The following is an 18,964-nucleotide window of genomic DNA, read 5'->3' as shown; positions in this document are numbered from 1 at the left end:
TCTGTGCTTTGACACCACAGGCTGCTGTGTCCTGAGACCGAGTCCTGCAGCCAGGCTTTTATCTGTACAGTGATAAACAGGTGCCAGCCGAGGGACAGGTACCCAGCCAGTGTTTGCTTGCTCTTGTTCCTCCCTCCACCCCTCCCTCTATCACTCCCTCCATCTGTCCCTCCCTCCTTTCCTTCCTCCCTCCATATACCATGTCAGGTTCTGGAGCTTTCTCCGAAATGACTTGTGACTTGCTCAGATTCCAGTCTTTCCTCTTGAACTTGCTAATCCGGTTCTCACTGTCTTCTTTGGGTGGCAGATCTTCAACTCTGGCACCTGATGAAGCTCTACGTTCAAACAGTGGTTCCAGGATGGACCTGCCAGCCAGGAAGGACACAAGTCACAAAGCATTCATCCCAGAATGCTAAGACTTCACTCGAAGGCACCAGCAAAGCCTTCAACTCCATCATCTTCCCCCAGCTTCTCAGGTTCCCAGAGTCTAACAACCAAACAACTTAGGGTAAAAGTACAGAAATGAGATTATCATACGAAAGGGAGAAAATAGTAGTGAATGTTTGCCCCCAACCCCCTCCATGTGCTAGGTATTTGTTCTCTTTTGGGTGTGTGCATGTGTGCACACGTCACGTGCAGGCAGAAACGTGTGCATGTGATGGGTCAGAGGTCAGCACTGAGTGTCTTCCTCTCTCACCTTTAGTGAGCAAAACGCTTGTTCAAATAGTTGAACAAGCATGGGAACTTGTGTTCATATTCCCAGCACCCATGTAAGAAGAACTGGGCGAAGCAGTCTGCCCCTTATCCTTAGCACTGTAGACGAGGATGGGGGTCCTGGGCTCACTGGCCAGCCAGTGTAATCACAGTAAGGTCCAGGTTCAGTGAGAGATCTTGCCTCAAAAGAACAGGTGGAGAGTAACTGAGAAAGATTCCTCGTCACACCGGTCTCTGGTCTCTACTCATACTTGTGTGAGAGCGCCCACGTATGCCTGTGCACGTGCACACGCACACAAACATGCACACGAGAAACTGTCTCCTGATGTTTCTAATAAACTGAATGTTAAAAACTCATGAAGAGGTTGTGTGTGTGTGTACGTGTGTATGTGTGTGTGTGTGTTATATCATTTTCTACCTTTGGAATTTTGTACTAATATTATCCTCTGTCTAATTGATGAAACAAATTAAGTTTGAAATTGTTTTAAAAATGATTTGTGATGAGATGAGAAATTAAGCTGTGCCTACGAGACAACTGTGTTCAGTAGGTGGTAAAATATGACTTTTTCATTTTATTTTCACTTTTTTAGTAAAGTTGTCAGTGAAAGTCCCCAGGAATAGGAGAAGTGAAGGAGCCCATGGCTATGAATTACTCTCCTCAAAGGAGTGGCGTGCAAACACACCAAGTCTCACACTGGTGCCCACAGCTAGTGCCACAAGATATTGTCCGACCCTCCGAAAGTGCAAAGATCAGCCTTACCCATCAGATCCTGGCCTGGAGGGAGCATTGTCTGAAGAGTTGGAGGAGGTGGAGACCACTGAGGAGGCCACAGAGGTGACAGACAGCCTGCGCAGAGTGGAGGACAGGATGTAGGGCAGGACCATGGAGCCTGCTCGGCTCGGCTTCCTCTCCGTCATGCTGGGTGGCTGAAACACAGGCAGCCCCTCGGGGTTAGAGGCCTGCAATGCAGCCAGAATGGTCTGAGCCAGCCACCCTGTCGGTCTTATGAAAACATGGCATGTTGACCTAAGAGCAAAGTCTAAGGAGGCCGTAAAATCCAAGCGGGGCAGGGGGAGTCTACAGAAACCTAACATGCCACCAGGAAACCACCGTCCCCATGGGGTATCCTATTAAATTTGCTTCCTAACACTGGCTGGGTTCTAGTGATGATGGAAGATAGTGGGTTGAAGGAAAGCCCAGTCCTATGGTCTAGGAATGTGGCACAAAAGACAAATGTGTGTGGATTGCTGTCTATATGCAGGTGAGGGTGGGGCACAGATAAGGCGGGCGCCTGTGACTGGGCAGTGGAAAAGGAAGGAGGTGGGATGAGAATTTTAGAGATGAGCACAGAGGCAGAATAAGCAGAGGAGAGGAGGAAACAAGATGGGAGAGGAGCCTAATTCAGAACCACACAGTCCTGGGAGCCATAAGTATCGGGATTTCTTAGACAGATGATTAAATAATAATTAGAGTGCATTTGCCCCATCTACGGGTGTAGCTTGTGTTCATATCAAGTGAGTTTTTCGTTCATTGTGTGGGTGTTTTGTGAGTTGAGAATTTACTGATATAAATCTGACTGATAAATTACAAACCTCTGGAGTTTTGATTTTACCCAGTTATGGGGATTTGTGACAGCTAACCACAGGGGGCAGATGGCTGGGAATATGAACAGACAGTCTTCCTGAATGGGACAGGTACGGTGGTAGCGTGGGATTGCCATTTTTATATTTCATGCTACATACATGTCGGGAAGGCAACTGAATGGGTATTTTTGGTGATGGGGGGAACGGCAGAATCTAGCTAGCTATGTAGCTCAGCCTGGCCTCAAACTCACAGCCATCCTTCTGTCTCAGCCTCCTGGGTGCTGAGGTCGCAAGTGTGGATTACCACATCTGGGTGCCTGTGTACACGGATAACTGACAGAGGCAGTGGGAAAGGTCCTCCGGGGGAACTCTAGTGGGGAGATGTGCAGAGCTCTGATTGGAGGAAAGACTGCGGAAGTCAAGGGTTCAAAGCAAGGCGAGGTGAACTCAAGGACAAAAGAACAGAGCAATGAGCCAGGACCGGTGACACCATTGATTAGGAGAGGAGAGGTTAGCCGCACACTTCCCCTCAGCACTTGGGGGTGGAGGGGTGGGAAATCCACAGAGATGCAGCCTCACAGAGTGTGTCCAAGATGGCAAATCAATCTGTCAAGTGCACAGTACAGTTTACAACTGTTCCCTCCCCCAAAAGGTCAGACGACCAAACTTATACCAAACAGAAGAAAGATCCAGAAAAAAAGCTGTAAAAAACAGGTGGGACAGGAAGGACTGGCCAATGTGTAGGACAAGGAAACCGATGTGTCCCTCAGTGTTCTCAAAGTGCCCCTCTAGTCCAGTGTCATCAGGCCATTTGTTAAAACTGTACACTGCACCCTATACCTAAGCTGGTGCGACCCATCTAGCATCGGAAACCCTGGGTAATATCACAAGAGAGACCCAGGAATGTTCAAGGGCCATCTAGTCAAAGCTTACCAGCGTTATGACCCCATACAGCTTCTCTACTTTGTCCTTGAGCTCGCGGAAGCAGGAAGAGAGCCGGTCATGCAGTGGCTTGAGCTGCTCCGTCAGTTTCTCCCCATGGATGCGGATCCCTTCTGTGAGCAGAGGAATCTGGAAGAAAGGTTATAAGAGATACAATTCAGATTTGGAGGTTTGGGCATGGGGGTCGAGTCAGAGAGGCCAATAGATACAGAATTATCCAATGAAAATGTCACTTGTTAGCCAAGGGCTTGGGAACTCTGTCAAAGGAACAGAGAAGATCCAAAGACTCCTGAGCAAGGCTCTGTTGAGCCCTGGGGTAGCCACAGAGACAGAGTCTGATGGCTGCTTCTCTAGAATTATTTACTGAAGTGATAAAAAAAGGAAAGAGACCCGTCCTGTGTCAGCAAGAAACACAGGCTAGGAAACCAGACTGCAAAATTTCCACATGGGCTGATGTGTGTGCATGTGTATGTGTCTGTCTGTGTGTAAATGTATGCTTGTACATGTGGAGGCCACGGGACAACCTCTGCTGTCATTCCCAGAGGCCTCCCACATTATTTTGTTTTTTTTTTTTTTGAAGAAAGGGTCTCTCACTGGCGTGGAGTTTACCAACTGGGCTCGGATGGCTGGTCAGTATGTCCATGAAATGTGCACTAATACCACAAGAGTGTACTGCCACACCCAGCCTCTCTCAGTATCTCAATGTCTCTTCTAATCTCTCTCTCTCTCTCTCTCTCTCTCTCTCTCTCTCTCTCTCTCTCTCACAAACACACACACACACACACACACACACACACACTCATGAAAGCACATGCACACCCACATACAGAGATGGGGGGAGAGACCCCACAAAGTGGCCTACAGTTACATTGAAACTATGTAGTATGCCCAAGGGCCAAGTACAGTGACACCCGAGGAGCACTGTGGCCAGCTGGCCAGCTGCATGCCCCCTAGGCCTACATACCTGTAAGGCAATTAACCGCTTGAGGAGCTCCACCTTCTCTTGGTCTTCAGGATGCTCTTGTAAGTACTTTTCTGTAAAGAAAGCCTGAAAGAAGAACATGTGTGTGCTAATCACAGAGAGGGGTGGACAGCTTTAAAAGGGAGAAAAGGTCTTCTGTAACGACTTATCCATCCCTTTCGCAGGACCGCCTTTACTGCACAGTCAATAATCAAGAGCCATACAGTACACAAATCCCTGTCTCTCTCTATAGAATGGCTTCTATAATCCCTAAAACCATCCCATAAGTTGGGAAGTTTCCTCACTGCAGCTCAGAGTGCATGCAGTGGCAAGTAGAAAGCCAGAAGGAGGTCCCAGGATCACAGGCTACAGGGCCTTCACTCTTCTGGGGTACTGTGTAATAAATGGAACCGAGAGCACTAGCCCACCTTCTGTTCTTTCAGGTTTCCCGTCCCATCTTTTCCCTGAACAAAGGCGTTTCCTGGCCATGTGTTTATTTATATTTAGGAAAAGGACTCCCCAAAACATATTCAACCACTGAACATGTACCGTAACAGCCATGCTTCCCGTCTCTTAACATTTGCTCTTCACCTACACTGAATTCATGTCCTCCCATATAAATGTCTCTCTAACTGAGGACTATCCACTGGACGATCTGTGGCCAGCCTCTCATGCCTTTTCGGAGTGACAGACGTAGCATCGGGTTAGACTGTGTTGAGGCTGTGTGACACTGTGTGAGCAATGTCAGCCATAGATTCACGTATCTGAACACTTGGAGCCCTCAGCTGGCGGTGCTCCATGGAAAAGTTGCAGACCCTCTACAAGGTAGAGCCTTGCTGGAGGAAGTCCATCACGGGGATGAGATCTGAGAATTTAGTCTCACTGTACTTCCTGTTCCCTTCCTGTTTCCTGTGTGTAACCATCTGGCTTCCAGCTCCTGAGTCACCACGGCACGCCATCCCTTCCCTGCCATAACGGAGTCTATGTCTCTGGCGCCATAAGCCAAATAAATAGGCTCTTCATTTAAGTTGCTTTTGGACATGATGTTTTGTTACAGCAGCAGAGAAGTAACTAATACGAGCTGAAATGCCTTCTGTTCATACAACCTGGCTCAAGCTGGGCTGGAGATTCCCAGAAACTCACTGTACACAAAGCATCGCTACTTTCCTGAAAACTGGCTTCACCGAAGTGCATCCTGAGCTTTGGGAGTACCCTGAGCTGTCTTCCTCCCAGAGGACAGAATAAGCAGGTGCATCTGTCAGAAGCACCGGGGCCTGGCCCTCTTTCACTGAGGCTTTACAGGACATCGTGAGGCCGGGGACAGCCACATTCCCATTCAGAGAGGAGCGCGGCGCATGACACGGAGGGTGGCCTGCCCTTCTTGTGAGATTCAGGAGCAGGACTCACCTTCTCATAGTTGGAGAATCCCCCCATGACAGCGGGGTCCACTATGCCACTGAGCAACATAGAGAGCGGATGCACAGAGAGGGAATGGTCCCAGGCGTGCTGCTGCACACAGTTGCTGACCCTCTCATTGGTCAGTTCCATGGTTTCTATGGCATTCTCCAAAGGGCTGATTTCTTCCTGGGGAATGGAGCAGATGGGGGAAGGCGCCAGGTGAGCTCCACTCCAAAGACTGAAATAACCCGATCGTTCGTCTCAAGAGAGGGAGATTATCCATAATCTGCAGGAGCGTTCAACTGTTAGGATTCTGTTCAGCAGGGTCCCTCTCCCCCCAATTCTTTTCTATTGGTTAATTACAAAATTGGCTATTGAAAAATCTTAGGGAGTGGGATGTTGTAAAATGTGCTGTAGAAAACACTTTTGGAGCAAAGCATCTATACAAAATGTCTGAAGACATCTAGAACTGTAGCAGCACTGTTTCTCGGGCAAACCCATCTCAGGGGCTCTGAGATCGTTGCTGGCTAACAGATCTGAGACCCTTCTGCACCACCGACAATGCAAAGTATCCCCTGGAAAATCCAAGTCAGAAAAAGCAGGGACCTTGGAATTCCTATATCCAGACCCACGCCTCCTTCGGGTAAGATCCTGTGGTTAATGGAAGACAGAAAGAACAGGATGACTCAAGAACCACACTGAGTTTTGGATGAAGAAGCAATCACAGGAACTAGATTCTTCCAGAAATGTCCTCAAAACCACATTTCCCAAAAAGCCAGCGCCTTCATTTTATCCACTGCTGGCCACACGGCTGCCTGTCCCAGATTTCAATCCTAACACATCTCCACTCAGAAAGGATGCTACACTTAGATAAATGACATCATCAGCACCAAAGAAAACATCAAACTTCAGGTCATAATGGCCAATCCTCCTCTTCCTTTCCCTCTTTTCTACACTTTCCTTTGGTTGTTGCCCTGAGGCAGGGTCTTCCTACATTGCCCTGGTGACCTTTAACCCATTATGAGGGCCAGACAGCCCTCAAACTACCATTAATCTTCTAGACTCATGGCCCCAAAAGCTGGTATAGGCATGTGTCACCATGTCCAACTACAAGGGATGCCTAGGTCCTGGAATTCCTTGTCTCCACCTCTCCCCGCTTGTGAAATCAGCATGTGTGCGTGACAAATTAGTGCTTCCTGTTGACTGGGCATGATCAGCTTGGGAGTCACTTTTCACATACCCACTCTGTGCTAAGTGCTACACTGTGCACCCGTTACAGAAGTGATAAAATACATAGCCAGCTCAGAAACCCGGAGCAGGATTGGTCCCTGGATCTTTGAGAGATACGGTATTTATATATAATCTATGCATATCTTTCTGTATACTTAATTACTTCATTAGAGACAGGCTCTCTCTCTGTTACCCTGGATATCTTAGAACTTACTATGTAGATCAGGCTGGCCTTGCATTCACAAAGATCTATCTGCCTCTCCCCCTGAGGTGCTGGGATTAAAGGCATGGGCCACCACATCTGGCTTTGGGTGACTGGTAGGACCTAGGGTTGTAGCAGTGGATATTATACATTATCTAGGGAATAAGGCAAAGGAAGAGTCTATATATATTCAGACTAGAGACACAGCTTGCTAGACCTAAATGCATAGTACACCATCCACAGACGATGCATCCCATGGCTGTCTGAGTCACTGAAACTGAAACTACACATTCTACAGGTCCACTGTACCTCAAAAGTGGTAGGAGTTTTTACAGCTTTAGGAGAAACGCAAGACTTTCAAATAGAGTGGGTTAGAAATATGCTCAGGGATATGTCACAAGATACCACCAAGGACATCTGCCCATGACTGGGGGTTATAGAGTTGGCTGCATAAAGAGGTTGGTTCTCACACTTAACCTGAAGGGAATAGTACTGAACAGCCTCAGAGGAGACTGTGGTACACGTTCCCAAACGACCCAATGCCATTAACTACTTAAACCACCCAAGAATTAGTTCTGACAGCTTCTCTCAGAGATGGGAGGAGATGGATGACGGTAGACTGAGGGGGCTGATGACAGACAGAGGTGGAGAGAGGAGGACAATGGCCGTGAATAGAGGCAGATACGAAAGGCAAGGAATGCAAATGATGGGGTGGATGGAAATAAACGGAAGTCGCCGTAGATGGATGGAGGTGACTAGAAATGAGAGTGGACACTAGGGAGCAGGCCGTAGGAGGGCTTGATCGTAAAAAGCACATGAAACAGTGGGGCTAGCTCAGTGGGACCCACGCTCTGGGGGAGTGAGGAGCACAGCTTTGGGAAGTAGCGGGGCAGGGGCTGCAGCAACTGTGATGCTCAGCTGAGAACGAGAGGGGCTTCAGGAAAGATGATGCAGTAGAGAGGCAACTGTGCAGCAACTGTGCAGAGGCATCCCGGCACTGTTTCTGGGCACTGCCACCAGTACGGACACACGGAGACAACGCCTCTCCGGCCACCGAAGAGTCAGTTTCTGAGTGTGACCTTTCAGGGTGGTGTTGTGACATCCGTTTTACAAAGTGACCCTATTACACAAGCGTGCTTTTTATTTCGCCTCTAAAAAACAAAGGTTGGCCAGAGGGAGGCAAGCCAAGCTGGCGCAGGCTGCAGTGGGACAGAACAAAAGCTGTTATTATTTCTGCAGACAGAGAGGTTCCCACCACACACCCCCTTGCCAGAGTTACAACGTCCAATGACTCACTGTTGAAATCTGTTTGACTTCGAACCACTTAAGAATCCCAGGAAAAGTATAGGCCGTTGTGTATGTGGTCCTTTCAATCCACATGGTCTGGTGCAAGAAAGAAAACACAAAATCAGACAGTGGCCAGCTTCCGGGTCACAACCGACCCCAAATCTCTGGCTCAGTTAGTGAGGCTCCATCTCATGTGTCTTTTATGGAGTGAACACATTCCTTAAAAAACTTAAGGATCACGGGCTTTGGGTCTGCATGGGGTTAGTCTTCTGGGGCCCTTTCCTTCTAAAGATAGAAACCTGAGGTGTAGGATGTGGGACTTGCCTACGGTCGTATCAGTGGCAGGCCCCAGATCTGGGTCCTTCAGTTTGGAGGTTTCCCACAGAGATGATAGCCTACTAGTCAGTAATTATCAGGTTACTCTCTCCTACAGAGGAAGCAGCTCCAACCTCCTGTCTTAGTCAATGAGGATGAGAGGGAAGACGGTGGAATTCACCAGAAGGCAAACAGGCTAGAGGGATAGCTTGGGTCGGGAAGTGAAAAGGACCTGCAACCAATCGTCAGCACTCATGTACAAAGCCAGGGGTGGTCCCATATGTTTCTAGTTCCAGTACTGAAGAGGAAAGATGGAGGGATATTCCCAGGGGTTCACTGGGTGGCCAGCCAAGCTGAGCTGGTAAACTGCAGTCCCAAGAAAAGACCCACTGTCAACATATCAAGATGGGAAGCTCCTGAGGAATGATACTCAAGGGTGACTTCTGGCCTCTAAATGTACATGTGCCCCCTGCGCCCCCCCCCCCCACATACATACACAGAGAAAACAAGCCAAGCAAACTCACGGCAAACTCATTTTCCGGGTCTTTTTCTCCTTTCCTGAACGGCCGGGAGTATCTGAACTGCTTTACTTCATTGGCCCTGTAGTAACTGGGAAAGAACAGAGCAGATAGATGCACTGGACCTCATAGAACCAGCCCACGGCCCCATGTGTGACATGCCTGGCACCAAGGGTGACATGCCTGGCACCGAGGTTTACTCCTGTAGCCAATAGGGTCACACCGAGCTCCCGGGACAGTACATACCCGGGTTTCATACCACATCTTACTTTTTGTACTTGAGAGTTTCATTTTACGGCTCATAGTTTTAAAAGGGACGCCTACCCACCATGTATACCATGCTCTCCTTGGCACAGCTTTGCCATGATGCTGGTAATCAATCTCACTGACATGGTAGCTTCTCCAGGGACAGGAAGCAACCTTAAACACTGGGACAAGGCTGGTCCTCAGTGATACTTGCGTGGGTATCTGGGCTAGAGGATCCTGAGCCCACGGGAAGTTTACCTTTCCCTCTGACTCAATGATAAAACCCATGTTGCTTTAACTTGGTAAGTTGTCATCTTGTACATAAAACAGTAAGTAACAGGTCTTCCAAGGCATAACAAATGAAAACGGCTGTGCTTTTGACACATTAAAAAAAAAAAGTCATGTTTTGTAGCCCAGACTGGCCTTGAACTTGCCACCCCTTCCCTCCACTGCTAGAATGAGAAGAGGGTGCCACGTCCTGCCTGATTGTTTCCTTTTTAAGAACCACTTACTTCAAGATCTGCTCTGGAACCGGTTTGTCCTTGTAGCCGGGCGGCAAGCTCATCACAGGCTTTACCGTGAAGCACTGCAGGTCTGAGGGCTTATTAAGGAAAAGGCTGGCTCTGCGGGTGCCACAGGCTGTAGGATCCCTGCTCCTGATTCTCATGTCCCTTTAACGGGTGCCAGTGAGGCACTGAAATGTGCTCCCATATGCCCTGTCGAAATGCGGGATTCCTTGGGACACCTCATGTGGCCAGAACACCTGGCAAATATCCTGGCCCCCATGAAGTAGCCGGGAAGTATATGAGGAATCAGCTAGCCAGACATGCTTTTAAGTGATCTCTTTTGGATATGCATGCCTCCGAAACAGACAGACTCCAGAAGTTAGGGAGACACAGCCGCCATCTTTAGGTGCTACTCTTGACGGGGTGAGTCCCTTTGAGGGGACTACGTAAGTGTTCTGAACTTATCTTTCAAACTCTCAGCAAACCTGTACGACAGATTCCTTCTTTCTCAGCAGAGGAGGACTTGGAGGCCGAGACAGGTGAAAATTCAAGATTCCAGAACTGGGGACTGAAGTCAGACACCAAAACCAGCATGGGGGAAAGGGTCTTGCTGGGATGGATGAAGAAAAGTCCTAGGAAGGGCTTCTCCTGGCACCTGTACCAGTGCAGACATAGCCTGCCCTCTGTGCCTACAGGTTCTGCACCCAAAGAGATACCCAAGTGAGGATTTCTTCTCTATTGGTACACTGTGATACAGACTACACTGTGGTAATATTTACAGAGCATCTGCTGTATCCTGGTGTCAATCAGGAGGGGCTGGGGAATTGGCTCAGTTGGTAAAATGCTTGCTACACACACATGAGGGCCTGAGGTCCAATCCCAGGACACAACTAAACACACACACACACACATCTCAGAGAATGTATATAAGCTATCTGGTATCCATGCGTGGTAGAAAGGGCAGACTGGAGCCATTGGCTGGGAGGATATCAAGGATGTAGTTAGATGTTTGCACTAACTGGTTTTGTGTCAACTGGTTTTGACATAAGCTGGGGTTATCACAGAGAAAAGAGCCTCCCTTGAGGAAATGCCTCCATGAGATCCAGCTGTAAGGCATTTTCTCAACTAGTGATCAAGTGATCAGCCCATTGTGGGTGGAGCGATCCCTGGGCTGGTAGACCTGGGTTCTATAAGAAAGCAGGCTGAGCAAGCCAGAGGAAGCAAGCCAGTAAGTAACATCCCTCCATGGCCTCTGCATCAGCTCCTGCTTCCTGACCTGCTTGAGTTCCAGTCCCGACTTCCTTTGGTGATGAACAGCAGTGTGGAAGTGTAAGCTGAATAAACCCTTTCCTCCCCAACTTGCTTCTTGGTCATGATGTTTGTGCAGGAACAGAAACCCTGACTAAGAATGATTTCAGTTTTAAGATCTACAACAGAATCCAGAACCTCCTTTAAGCTCCCTATCTGAGTATGAAGCGTTTTCATTCATCTTCAACGCTTACTGACCATGTCTTCTCTAGAGGCCTCAAAGAATTTGGCACTGACCATTTGCAGGCATGGTTTGAGAGACCAGATCATATCTGCTAACAGAGGAGGAACTGTGACTCTTGGTTCATTTGGCTCGGCCTGGCCCATTCCAGCGTAAAGAGCCACTGGGCTGTTAACCCCATGGCAAGGATACATTGCTTTGGGGATGATTTGATGTCTTCTCCTGGTGATGTGGTACTGGTCATCTTCTCAGCATTGGGGAACTGAGTGAGCAACCTCAAGCTGAAGTCTTCTCGCCTCTCATACTCCTTACCCCGGTAGATGAAGATCTTGTTCTGCGGGTCAGGGAAGCCAAAGGAAGTCATTAGGTACGAAGGTTGAAGGGGCACCGGGAGCTGAACGAAGACAGAGCAGGCCACTGTGTTTCTCCATCAAGGCTAAACCCACAGCTATATAAGCACATAGTGAAAATCATATGCATATTCAACAGGTATCGAGCAGAATCTATTGGGTAGATATAAGTTTTATCCCTCCTTCCCCAGTTGATGGACATGCAAATTGGATCTTGGCTAGGATTAAGGTTGCTATCCCCACAGTATTATGGAATGATTAGGTTTGTAGTTACTTGAGTGAATACTCCCCAGTTACAAGCTCTTTCAGCATGGGTCATTTTCCTTGCTTATAGTTTAAATTTTACATTCACATGTTAATATTTAACTCCCCCCCCCACCCCCATTAGCTTGTAGAATCACTGAGGGCAAGGAAATGTCTGAGTAACTTCAGGACATTTCTGCTTCTTCCCAGGCGACTGGCACAGCACAGAGCCAACTGGCCTACAACCCCATCCCGTTCTGAATTTTTTTAAAATTAGGAGTATGGGAGACAATATATATTTACATAAAGCTCAGGGCTAAAGAGTTCTTTTGAAAGTTTTTTTTTCTTAAACTCCGAGGTCACTGTGCCAGCATACATGCTTTGGAGAGGGGTCTCTGATGCCCGTCACTACTACAAAACTGCTTTTATTTGGCGAGGGATTTCTTGCCTTGCTCTTGGGATATCTGATTTCAAAGTGGCCCTGACTGGACATAAAATAAGCTACAAAACACATCCATCCGCACTTGTCCTAGTCTGACTTGTGGATGAGATCAATTCTGTTTTTCCTTCTCTCCTTGCACCTGGGGAAGCCACTGCACAAAGGGTCTGCCAGAAGGGCAGTGGTGTCAGGGTGTGGGGTAGAGAGGACCAGCATTCAGGAAGAGGTCTCTCTCCCTGGCCAGACCTCCCACAGTGGGGAACACAGGCCAGCAGCTGCTGCCCGCCATCTGGAAGAGAGATAAGTCTCCCCTCTTCCCTGAACCCCCCCCCACCCCCGCTCCTAATGGCTCTGGGGACCACCCCAGGCTCCTCACCCGCAGGAAGGAAGGGAAGCCTTGTCCATAGTACCCCACAGCAAAGTATTCAGGCTGGGGCCTCATGGCCTTAATGATGTTCTCATAAAACAAGGCTCTTTTTTTCTGAAAAACAAAAATAACACATTCCGCCTGGAGGTTACCAGGAAGCTGTCAGAGGAAGAAATAAAACAGAAAAAGGTCAGCCCATTAGCTGTGTTTTCCCTCATGTGTCAGATAAATGGAAGGTCCTTGGAGACCACCTTGTAGGCCACAGGGTGACTCTGTTCTGGGATCTGATGTTTGGGACTTGGGTCCAGGATGGGCCTTGGAGTCCTCCTTGGACTTTTGAGGTCCACAGGCAGTATCTAAACCCAACCAGACACGTGAAAGTAAATGCTGAGAAAGTTTCTGCTCTGACTAGGTGATTTTGCAGGGCTACCTCAGGCCCTGATGACCCTAAGGCGAATTTTCCCCATTCTTCACTCTCTTTCTTCCACTTCTACAGGTGGATTCTTTGAGACAGGGTCGTAGGTAGTTCAGGCTAGCCTCAGATTCTCGCCATTGCTGTGGGCATGTGGGTGGTTGCGCACATGTGCTGCTTGTTTGTAAGAGCTGAGCTGTGCCTGCAGCTGGGCTTACTATAAGGGCTCAGGGGACTGTCTAGGCTGAGCCTTTGGAGACACTAGAAAAGGTGGCAAAAACCATTTAGATTCTGGCAGAAATATTCACAGCTTGTCCTGGTAGGCATAGTGGCATTCTGGGAGAAAGCAAGGCCAGCCTCAAAGATGGGCTGTCCTCTCACTGTAAAAGTGTGTGTAAGCACACATGTGTCACAGTCCGTGGTCTGAGAACAACTGTGAGAGCCTGTTCTCACATGTGGAAATGTGGGGACTGAACTCAGCTTGTCAGGTTTGACAGTAAATGCCTTTATCCACTGAACCAGCTCTCTGGCCTAAGACAAAGAGATTTTGATGGACAAGTGATGTCCCATGATAGCCAGGATGGGGCATGATCACCCAGGCTCAGTGCTCCCACCTTCCCAAGGGCAGTCCTCATTCCCAGTCCCGGGAGATGTCTTTGAGGACAACCTGGAGAACAAAGGTCAAAGCTTTTGGGGTTAAACATCTTTCATTTTAAAGTAAGGTTTGCTTTTCCACTGGGAAGAGTACCCCTGGCCCTGTTTCCAACCCCTCTACCGAGTGCCCACTTCAGCAGCCTTGCTGGCCCAGACTTACCAAGAGACTGCCTAGGCCCTCGTAGTCAAAGACTTTGCTCTCATAGGTCTCCGCCAACTCTTTGCTCAGTTTGATGGCTTTCTCCCACATCTTCAGAAGAAGAACAGGGTGAGATGTGGCAGCTGTTACCTCTCCAGAGAATAATCGAGTCTAAGCAGTCAGCAGGCTGAGCATCTGTAAGGGACCCTGACTTGCTACACTGCTTGATCAACTAACCCTTTCTTTCTTTCTTTTTTTTTTTTAACAACTTTATTTTACAAAAAAAGATAAATGTACAGATTTTAAGCATTGTTTGCATAAAATTATACAATACATTTTGTCAGTACTTTTTTTCAGATTTTAAAATAATTTTTACATAAAACTGTATGAATATATTTTTTAGTCAGTACTTGATTTTTTTAAAGGTTTGATAGTATGCATTGAAAACTTAATAGTTACAATGAGCATAAAGTACAAGTAAAACAAAATGTAACATGGAAATAGTCAAAGTTTCCTTGTTGTATAGAGATTTTTTTTTGTTTTGTTTTGTTTTGTTTTCTTTATTTCTTGGACTTCATACAGTCTGTGAGTTGTTTCTGGGGCAGTGCGAGCCTCTGGGGTTAGCATCCCACTATCAGTGACTGCATATTATGTCTGTTCTTTTGTGACTGGGTTATCTCACTCAGAATGGTATTCTCTAGATGCAACCATTTTCTTAAGAATTTGGTCAAGTCATTGTTTCTGGTGGCTGAATAGTATTTCATTGTGTAAATGTACCACAATTTTTGTATACAACTAACCCTTTCTTTCCTGATGTTTTAAGTATACCACAGGTTGGTTGAATAGCCCTTATCGGAAATGCCTGGAATTACCAAAGTTTCCAATTTGGATTTTTTTTTCTCTTTTGATTTGGGATAATTTTCATAGACTGGTTAGGTGTCCCTTCATCCAAAATGCTCCAAAATCTGAAACTTAGGTCAGGTTGGTATTCCAATAGTTTTAGAGTTTGAAACATTTTTCCATGTTGAATTAAAGGTGCCCAACCTGTATATTTTGGGTACATTGCCAAGAGGTGCTTCTCTAGACAATCTCCCTGGACACATGTCTCCATTAAAGCCATTTGGAGTATAAAGAGCCAAGCACCAATAACAAAAAAGATAGAAAAGAAAAAAGAAAGGAAGGAAGGAAGGAAGGAAGGAAGGAAGGAAGGAAGGAAGGAAGAGAAGGCATTCCTAGGATCTCAAGTTGGGAGTGTGGCTAGTCAGGAAAGAAGGCTGGTGTGGGACTCCACTCTGGGGTGTGTCTGTGAGTGTAGATGTTTGTGTGTGCACACACTCATGCAGGTGAGCTATTTACAATGACACGAAGGGGCCAAATGACAGGTGGTGTGGAATTTAGCAAACTTCTTCCACAGGGGAGTCAATACTATGAATTACAGCCTCTTATAACAATTCTATGTCCAGGCTAGCCCAACGATGTCCAGGCTAGCCCAACGAGCACCCAGATGGAGTTCTCACGATTTTGGTATTGTGTGGAACATCTCTTTGATGGGTACTATCCAAGATACTCACTGCTTACTTCATCTGTTTATTTTTTTCTCCAGTAAATAATCAGAACTCAAAAACAAACAAGGGACTAGTAATAAGGTCAGGAGACAACAGATTAATGTAATAAAGAACCGGTCTTTTCTGTCTCCTCACCAGGGAAATGAATATTTTACTATTCCTGGTGCATCCCTGTGGGCTCCAAACTCTATGCTAAGAGGTGACTGAGAGAGCTACCCTGCCCCCAGCTTATGTTGGCAAAGCAATTCAAAGATCTCCTCTAGACAGAGCAAGGAAGTTGGCTAACTGTGATGGAAGAGCTGGAGCTGTTGGGGAACACTATGGCTCACCCCAAAACTCTAGCACTCTGGAAATGGAAACAGGATTACAAATTCAAGGTCAACCTGGGTGAGTTAATAAAATTCTTGTCTCAAAAACAAAACAAAACAAAACAAAAAAACCCACCAAACAGAACTGTGGTTTTGAATGACGTGTTATCGGAGAGGCTAAGGGGTTGGACTACAGATTGAGTTCAATCATGTAGTTAATAATTCAATCATGCCTATGTTATGACAAATTCTATATAATTCAAATATGTTGATTTTTTTTTAAAAAGGGCACATTTGCTATGTTGCTCCAGGATGAACTAAATTTCAGAATCCAAGCAGTCAACCTGCCTCAGCCTCTTGAATCATTAGACTTGCAGGTGCTTAATACTGCAACTAATGGGCTCTTGAATATTCTAGAGAGGGAGAGGACATGGGGCCTGTAAGACCTCTCTAGACCCCGCCTTGGGTATTTCACCATTTGGTAGATCCTGATTTGTACCCTTTACAACAATACTATAATAATTAGACACAGCAACCTCCTGAGTTCTGTTATCAACCCTGAGGGGAACACCCTTGGCCATTCAACATTTTTAGCCAGTTCATCAGAAGTGTGAATGATCTGGAGCCCCTCATACTATAGCTGCCACCATAAGTGAGTGTAATATATGTACATAAGTGTATATGTGTATGTGTGGTATACATATGTATGCATATATGGTGTTGTTGTATGGGTGTGTCGACCTGTACAGATGTGTGTGGAAGCCAGAGAGCAATGTTAGCATGTCTTTCCAAATTCACTTCTTCTTTTTTTTGGACAAGGTTTCTCTGTGTAGACCTGGCAGTCTTGGAACTTACTTACTCTATAGATCAGGCTGCCTCTGCCTCCCCGAGTGCTGGAATGAAAAGTGTGCACCACCACGCCCAGCTCCAAAATCATCTCCTACCTTATCTTTTTTGAGACAGGATCTCTCACTAGACCTGAAACTTAGTATTTTGGAGTCTGGCTGGCCAGCAAGTCCTGGAGAACTTACTGTCTCCTTTTCCCAATCCTGGGGTTCCAGGAACGTGTCCCCATGGCCTGTTTTTAGATGTACATGCTGAGGATCAGAACTTAGGTCCTTATTCCTGCACAGCAAGCCTTTGTCATTTTGCTGGGGACAGTAGTGCCCTTATCCTGTGTGCTCTGTGCAGACTCAGAATTAGAAATCTATTCAATGCAATCTTTTCTTGTTCCAGTAGTAAACAAACAAACAAGAAATTAAAAAAACCAACAACAAAACCCAGACAACAACTGAGAAGCCCCACCCCCACTCACTTTGCCTTTATCAAAATAGGATATGATCTCTTGATACAGTTTCTCTTTAAGCTCCTGCTGGGTATAAACATAGTAACTATCCCTCTGCAGCAAATGGGGAACACAGGGCTGGTCCGACCACTACAAAGAGAAAGAGATAACAACAGGGATTAGTGAGGCAAAACTTCAGACCCCCAAAGCCGTCAACTCACCCATATTGTGTTTTAAGTTATTTACCAAACATAAAATTGCATACACTACGAGGCCCATATGCCAGCTCCACTCTGAAACAAGTGTCACACCAAATGGCCAGGCACCTGCAGCATCCCTCAGCAAGGGAGGCACGGAGCGAGGCTGCAAACCCAGAGCAGTACTGTACGGGAGGCATCCTGAACACAACCAGGTGAGAGAAACAAGCTAGGCCCACACCCCTGGAGGAGCAGATAGAAACTAAATCTGCCTGCTGGCATTTCCTTCTCCATAAAACAAGGCAGCCCGGCAGCCCAGTGCAAAACCAGATACAGCTCTGAGAGCTGGGAAGCAAAGGAATAAAACCGCTTGAGGATGGATCTTGGCTACCTAGACAACAGCCACACAGAAGCCAGCAGAGGCAAACAGTCCATTACAGTCTGTTGAACAGACGTCGCCAGGATTACACAAGATGCTGCCATTCAAAGGCACAACTGCAGTCCCAAGAAAAGGGAAACTCTCATATGCCCCGGGAGGAAAACACTATTTCCTAAACATGGAAGTTCTCGCTAAAGCCCTCCCCCAGCCCCTCCGCCCTTCTTTGGTGGTCTCGTGAATTGAACCCAGAGCTTTATGCACTGGAGGTATGTGCGCTCCAACTGAGCTACACTCCAGCTTATTTTTGTAAATTTCTTAATTTTTGACACTTGAGGTCTCACTAAGTTCTTCAGGTGGACCTTCAAGGCAGACTCCTCCAGCCTCAGCCTCCTCCCTACCAAGTAGAGTCTCTCCTCGCAAGTCCTGCATGGCTTCTTCTCTCCTTCCCCTTCTTCCCTCCCTTCCCCTTTCCTTTCTTTCTGTTCTCCTCCCTTCTCCTTCTAGCCTTCCCCTCCCCTCTCCCCATCTTCCTTCTAGGGCCTGAAAGTGAGTTATACCCCGAGGAACAAGTCCTTTGAAATCCCAGGATTCTAAGGTCCAGATGGGAAAACACAAAGGAGCAAGCAGCAGCACAGGGGGAGGGGCAACGAGGAGTAAACAGGCCTCAGACTGTTATCTGTACGGACTGATCACAACACTACAGCCTTAGCAAATGAATAGAGAGGCCCAAGTGCACGGAGATACCATAAGGAGACCTCCTCCAACACAGAGATAAAGCTGGCCAGCGGATGAAATCCAGATCAGATTTAACAAATACCACCTCTACTGAGTAGCTAGCTGAGAGGAACGTGTGCTTCATATTTCACACCAGATCCAGACAACTTAATTTTCTTTTCTTTCGCTTTTTTGTTTGTTTGTTTGTTTTTTTGAGGTGGGCTCTCCATATGAATCACAGGCTCTCCCTGAACTCGCCATCCCCCTGTCTCAGCTTTCTAAGTGCTGGAATTATAGGTATGCAAAAATCAGCATGGCTTGAAAGTTTAATTTTCTGGAAAGCAAAAATAAGAAAGACCTACAGGGCTTATCACTTGGAACTATTCCGGTGGTAGCGAACCCCATGGATGCAGAAAACCCTTTAGTATCCCAACCCTGAACGTGGGCTGTGGATTTCCTTGGGAAATGTGGAGGCAGGGAACTCCAGTGTTTAGCGGTGGCTGAGAATGATGCATGGGTA

The 18,964-nt window shown here is 47.0% G+C and overlaps 1 protein-coding gene across 1 annotated transcript in view; it reads right to left on the bottom strand.

Annotated features, from left to right (window-relative positions):
* The window catches only part of DOCK5 (dedicator of cytokinesis 5), a gene marked incomplete at its 5' end in the record, with an annotated part of 167,894 nt that overhangs the window by 2,470 nt on the left and 146,460 nt on the right, over positions 1 to 18,964 (bottom strand). Inside the window, 12 exons of the mRNA XM_080926704.1 lie at positions 200 to 365; positions 1,475 to 1,641; positions 3,232 to 3,369; positions 4,205 to 4,288; positions 5,609 to 5,785; positions 8,328 to 8,414; positions 9,158 to 9,242; positions 9,910 to 9,991; positions 11,585 to 11,726; positions 12,801 to 12,905; positions 14,018 to 14,107; positions 17,185 to 17,304. Coding sequence (XP_080782830.1) covers positions 200 to 365; positions 1,475 to 1,641; positions 3,232 to 3,369; positions 4,205 to 4,288; positions 5,609 to 5,785; positions 8,328 to 8,414; positions 9,158 to 9,242; positions 9,910 to 9,991; positions 11,585 to 11,726; positions 12,801 to 12,905; positions 14,018 to 14,107; positions 17,185 to 17,304 — 1,443 coding nt within the window. The remainder of the gene's footprint in view (positions 1 to 199; positions 366 to 1,474; positions 1,642 to 3,231; positions 3,370 to 4,204; positions 4,289 to 5,608; positions 5,786 to 8,327; positions 8,415 to 9,157; positions 9,243 to 9,909; positions 9,992 to 11,584; positions 11,727 to 12,800; positions 12,906 to 14,017; positions 14,108 to 17,184; positions 17,305 to 18,964) is intronic.

This window comes from Micromys minutus, assembly GCF_963924665.1.
Source record: "Micromys minutus genome assembly, chromosome: 12".
NCBI lineage: Eukaryota > Metazoa > Chordata > Mammalia > Rodentia > Muridae > Micromys > Micromys minutus.
Note: the sequence above shows the minus strand (reverse complement) of the source record. Positions and strands in the feature narration are given on the sequence as shown.